This window comes from Morone saxatilis, unplaced genomic scaffold (assembly GCF_004916995.1).
Source record: "Morone saxatilis isolate NCDOM2014 unplaced genomic scaffold, NCSU_SB_2.0 Contig15, whole genome shotgun sequence".
Classification (NCBI taxonomy): domain Eukaryota; kingdom Metazoa; phylum Chordata; class Actinopteri; family Moronidae; genus Morone; species Morone saxatilis.
The window spans coordinates 25,965,498-25,971,482 of record NW_023339707.1 but is presented as its reverse complement, the minus strand read 5'-3'; the positions used below and the strand labels follow the sequence as shown (position 1 = coordinate 25,971,482).

The 5,985-nt window shown below is 42.8% G+C and overlaps 1 protein-coding gene across 1 annotated transcript in view; it reads left to right on the top strand.

Moving 5' to 3' along the window:
* Nucleotides 1-5,985, top strand: part of LOC118324133 (ATP-binding cassette sub-family D member 1-like) — a gene marked incomplete at its 5' end in the record, with an annotated part of 9,316 nt that overhangs the window by 2,833 nt on the left and 498 nt on the right. The window contains 7 exons of the mRNA XM_035656289.1: nt 477-591; nt 1,635-1,718; nt 4,157-4,184; nt 4,430-4,522; nt 5,178-5,358; nt 5,563-5,647; nt 5,838-5,963. Of these exons, the coding sequence (XP_035512182.1) occupies nt 477-591; nt 1,635-1,718; nt 4,157-4,184; nt 4,430-4,522; nt 5,178-5,358; nt 5,563-5,647; nt 5,838-5,963 (712 nt within the window). The remainder of the gene's footprint in view (nt 1-476; nt 592-1,634; nt 1,719-4,156; nt 4,185-4,429; nt 4,523-5,177; nt 5,359-5,562; nt 5,648-5,837; nt 5,964-5,985) is intronic.

Here is a 5,985-nt window from a genome sequence, read left to right as displayed (position 1 = left end):
CCGTCAATGAGATTCTGTAATGGGTGCATCTCAATAGTCTGTCTTTTCTCCCGTCATGAGATTCTGTAATGGTGCAATCTCAATAGTCTGTCTTTTCTCCCCGTCATGAGATTCTGTAAATGGGGTTGCATCTCAATAGTCTGTCTTTTCTCCGTCTGAGATTCTGTAATGGGTGGGCATCTCAAATAGTTGTCTTGTCTAAAATTCAGTGATAGGCCTGTAATGGGTCTAGCTGGGCTGACCAATGATGTAGTAAGGTGCTCGGCCTTCCAAGTGGATAGATGGTGAAACAAAATCTTATCAATTGGATGAAATGACTAGGCCGTACATACTATGGACTTCAGAGGTTTTGAAAAAAAAAGATAGATTGAATAAGTTATTTTATTCCATTTGGTGGTCATGAATAGCAATGTTGAATAATAATTTCCTGACTGATTTGCCCAAGAGATTATACACTTGTCTATATTTGCTTTTAGGTGCATGGTTACCTGAAGTGAGGCCCACCCATCCCCAGAAACATGAGCCCCGCTGCAAGTACTGGCCAAAGCAACATGACCCGCTTCCTGCCCTCGCCCCAGTTGGGCAACGAAAGTAACCTGTCCAGCCTTCCCGCATGTAGCGAACGTGGATAGTGAACGTCTCTTCTCCGCCGCTTCCAAATGTTGTTCAGTGAACAGAGAAATAGGATCGGTACAGAGGAAAAGCAGAAAATGCTCCTGTTTGTTAAGCACCCAACATGTGGTCTGCTTCGCAAAGCCCCTGGGAAGGCCAAGGGTCAGGCAGCTAACCCTAAAGTACTTGGCAGTTACAGTAAGCTGTATTACTGTACTTACAGTTCAGAAGACTGCAAAAGCCTGTCCTGTTCAGTCCCAGTTTGTTGCTTTTTCATATTTGGCTTTGGCGCATTAAGCCTACCTACTGTATACCGTTTTTTTTGCTAAGTTTTAAACGTTGTACAATGTTCACAAGAATAATGACTTGGTTCTCAAGTTGAGTTAAATGTTTATTGGAGAAATACTCCCAGGGTTGGCTTTTATTCCATAGTGTGAAATTCAGGACACCACTTGTATCCCTTTATAAAAAAATATTTTTATGATAGAATATTTATTTTTTTTTCTTCCCCCTGAAAATCTGATGAGTCCATATTTTGCACACAGGTAAAAGGTGCCCAATGTCAGTTGCATTTTCTGAAAATAAAACACAAAAGGTTAAAAAAAAAAGCGTTTTGGAAAAAATGACTTTAATTTGATTATGCAGAGATATCGACATCGTAAATATTCGGATATCCGGCCATAACAGCAGATATTAATTATCCGGCTATGGTATCGGCAGCAAATTTTTCACCATCGGTGGCATGCACCTACTGCCCTGAATGCCCTTTCTGAAGTGTTGTTTAGGGTTGCTGAAATCCATGCAAGCCCGAGAAATCACAAGGCAGCTTTGAAAAGTTGTTGATCATAAAAAGATTAAACGGCTTTGCAGTACAAAGGCCGTAGCGCTATTTTTATAATGTATATCAGTTTAGGCTATATTTGTCCTTTCCTCCCCAAAGCAACGAGACCTCAAATAAGTTGAAGCAGAGCCGAGGGCTTAGCATTCAGTGGGCTGAATTGTGAAACACAACTTTGTCGCAGAAGAATGTACGAGATCCCGACAGAGAATACTTACCGAGCAGAGATGCAGACGGAGACAGATGAAGAAGTGAACCAACTGAACACGTAAGAATTTACATGGTCAGAGGTCTGGAGGCTGAACACAACCAATTTGATTCTCATACAAGCCATCTAAAGGGTAAAAAACACCAGACCTGGTAGAGCCTTGAAGGAAACTTACTGATGACTAGCAAGACGGAATTCATGCATTATTCAAGAATAATTATAATATTATTAAAAAATAATCATATATTGTTAATTTAATTTTTATTATTAGTAGTAGTATTATTAGTATGTAGTAGTAGTGAAGCAGCAGCAGTTAGTAGTAGGCAGCTAGTAGTAGGATAAGTAGAGCCGTCCTGTGTATGTAGAACTATGTGGCTGAGGTTCTGGACGGTAGCAGTAATTCCTCCATAAACAGGCCAACAGTCCACCTTAGGATCCTGAAGCAGAGAACTCTTCCCCACAGCCATCTTGGACCCGTGATCAATACAATTCATCCCCCCCTCAATCCAACCTACCAGACCAGCACAGACCAGACCAACTGGAATTCAAGAGAACTGGACTGACTTGATTAAAGAGGAGAGAACAAAAACTGATTCTGAATCTTAAAGAGCCTCAGTAAGCGATTGGACTGTCACAGCACCGTTCCTGAACCGTCTTTCGACTCAAAGTGCTGTACGGCTAACCACACCCTCCACCGCAGCCCACACTCATTTTATTACACTAAGTTGGGGTTCAGGTTTGGCTCCCCAAGGACCACGAAGAGGGCAGCAGGGATGAACAGGCCAACCCTTAATGATGTGGTGGAACGATCTGCTCTACACTTCTGCCCCCAATCAAATGCTTTACATTAAAATTGTTAAAAACCAAAATGGAAACTTGTAATAGACTCCCACTGAACTCCTTAAAGGTGGTAACAGTAAAAGAAAGCCCAGGAAGAAATGTTGCTGTTACCTCTTCCAGGAATTCAATATGGCAACAGATATATGGAGCTAATCTATACATATCCGCATTAATTTACTTAGTATGTACACCAGTATCTGCCCAACCTGTCCCAAATTGAGAAAACTAATTAAGCTGGAACGGCAGCTCACATTGCCTTTGAGAGGCCAAAAAACTCATCCAATATGAAGAATAAGGCAAACCAAAAACTTATTTTCATACTAGGAGGTCACACAAAGAAACAGCCCTTGGACTGTGGGCTGTAGGACAGCTGTAGTGAGAGTAGGGGCCGATCAACAGTGGAAAGTCCTCCTGAGAGAGAATAACACTTATTGGAGGATCCAATGTGACGACGCACAATGCAGAAAACCAGGAAAGTGAGTCAGGTTTTGTACAAGAACACTAATGTGACTGGATGACCTGTATAATTCGACTGTGACTGGATGCAAACTGTGTAATTCACTGTTGACTGGACCTGAAAACTGTGTAATTCACTGTGACTGGATGAAACTGTGTAATTCCACCTGTGACTTTGGATGAAACTGTGTAGTTTTTTATTCACTGTGACTGATGAAACCTGTATATCATTCACTGTGACTGGATGAAAACTAGTAATAAATTTCATGTGACTGGATGAAAACTGTGTAATTCACGTGTGACTGATGAAACTGTGTAATTCACTGTGACTGGAATGAAACTGTGTAATTCACTGTGACTGGATGAAACTGTGTTGATTTGTTAAACACCCCAGTTCTGTTCACTGACTACTAGGAGTTGTCCTTCAGTCCATGTGATCCCAGGGCTTCGCCCCCTTTGGACAGACTATTGAGATGCACCCATGTTAGTCGTGGCGTGCACCAGCAATCCTACAAGTTCAATAATAACTATGGACCGCAGTTTTTCATGAGATTGGACTGTCAATAAATGATCTGATCACACAAAGAAATGTGAAATACTTAATTTGAATAAAAGACTATAAAAGATTATCTGATTCAAATAGTATGGTAACCTAGCCTACCTGCACACTCGTTGGACCTGTTGCCTGTTCATCCTGTTCCTTTTCCTCCAGAATTTCATCGAACATGTCCAGGAATGAATGCCCTTCACTTGGCGTACACATCCTCTTTTCTTGTGGTTCACCTTCTTCAGCGTCTTCTGCGTCTGGTGTAGGCCCATCTGTGGCACTGGCGCTGGTCGTCGCTGACGCTGTCATCTTGTCCACTTCTTTCTCTAGCTTGTTTTTTGCCACTTGCTGCCGCCTCCAGCACCTGCTTCGGCACATTATGTGCCGTGTAAATTTATGCGCTCGTGCAAAAACAAACATCCCCGCCCCCACACTCACATCTAAGCCTACACACACATCAAATACACAGGAATGATTCACATCGGCCTGTTCACATCGGCCCTATTTTGACATCGGAACGATGCCGATGTGTAAAAAAATTACTATATTGGCCAATATTATATCGGCGGCCAATATATCGTGCACCACTAATTCAGAGAGTTTGTGCTTCCAATGTACAACATCACTTCCTGACCTCAAATATATTGCGCATTAGAGACTTTGAGAACACCTCCCACACCAAGGTAAGCAGCTTGTTCTTCTGTCTGAACCTTTGCTCAAGACCCCGGAGGTTTTAAACTCATCTGGGCCCTAGTAATGAGTCTCTGAAGACTAAAACAGTTGTAATAGTCCAGAATCAAGTCACTGAATTGGCCTGTTAAACCAGTGATGCTAGAGCTATAGAGGTATCATTGAGGTCCAGCTACAGAACAGCCAGATCTCCATGACCTTCCCTGACTTAGCTGACTGACCATTCCTGTGAACTCAGGACTCCCTCTCCGGGATCAGTGACTGTAGGTACAGAAGCTCCTCTTGTAAACCTTGTAAGGAACTCCACCAGGACCTGGCTGTGTCTGAGGAGGTAGAGCGGGTCGTCCACTACTCAGAAGGGTGGTGGTTCAATCCCTGGCTCTCCCTGCTGCATGTTGAAGTGTCCTTGAGCAAAATACTGAACCCCAAACTTTTCCATCAGTGTTTGAATGTGTGTGAATGGATAAATGTGACAGCGCTTTGAGTGGTCGGAAGACTGGAAAGGAGTAGAATTTACCTAGAACTGACCTTGTTCTGGACTGGTCCTGATCACCTTCTGGATCCCCCTCTGGGTTGGTTTCTTATACCGATCGCTCAGATCAGATCAGTGTTCGTGAAGAAGATCACAATGTGGGAACTGTTTCTCCTCAACCTGTCTGCTGTGAGCCACAGATTTTTACAAATCACCATCATGATGAAGTTATTTCAGCATCCTTTTGATCCGTTTATTGACATTAAAGAGAGAAAAAGAGACAGAGGTGCACAGGAACAGCTATACTAATAGAAATGACTGATGATGATGATGATGAAGATTAATGGGACAGTATATGAGTATAATAATATAATACAAACAACCTTACTGTTCCTGTACGGTAGTAGTGAGGTTGTACTGTATTAGTACTGTAGTAGTGAGGTTTTACTGTAGTAGTGATGTAGTACTGTAGTAGTACTGTAGTAGTGATGTAGTAGTGTAATAGTGATGTTGTACTGTAATAGTGATGTTGTACTGTGTACTGTACAGGCCCTACATGTCAGAGGGGACCCTCAGAGACCAGGTGATCTATCCAGATTCTGTGGAGGAGATGGTTCAGCGAGGAATCACAGATTCAGATCTGGAAGAGATCCTTCAGACCGTCCACCTGCTCTACATCCTGGACCGAGAGGGAGGTCAGTGTCTGTCTTTTGGATTATAAAATAAACAACATTGTTGTGAAGGACAATAGAGTATCCTTGAATCAGAAGTACTTTTACTGCAGTTCTGTAATATACAGATATAAAATATCCAAATACTTGATTTTATGATCATTATCATGCAGTAAAAGCAGTATAAATACACAGAGTACTACATATTGTACTGTGTTTGTCTGTCAGGTTGGGAGGCAGTCAGTGACTGGAAAGATGTTCTGTCTGGAGGAGAGAAACAGAGGATGGGAATGGCTCGCATGTTCTACCACTGGTAAATATTTACTGCTAACTACTGACTGCTAACTGCTGACTGCTGACTGCTGACTGTCTGTCTGTCTGTCTCTCTCTCTCTCTGTCTGTCTCTCTCTGTCTGTCTGTCTCTCTCTTTCTCTCTGTCTGTCTCTCTGTCTCTCTCTGTCTGTCCCTCTCTTTCTCTGTCTGTGTGAATGTCTCTCGCCCAGCCCTCGTTACGCTCTGTTGGACGAGTGTACGAGCGCCGTCAGCATCGACGTGGAGGGAAACATCTTTCAGGCTGCAAAGGATGCTGGGATAGCTTTGCTGTCAATCACACATAGACCCTCCCTGTGGTCAGTGAGCACACACACACAC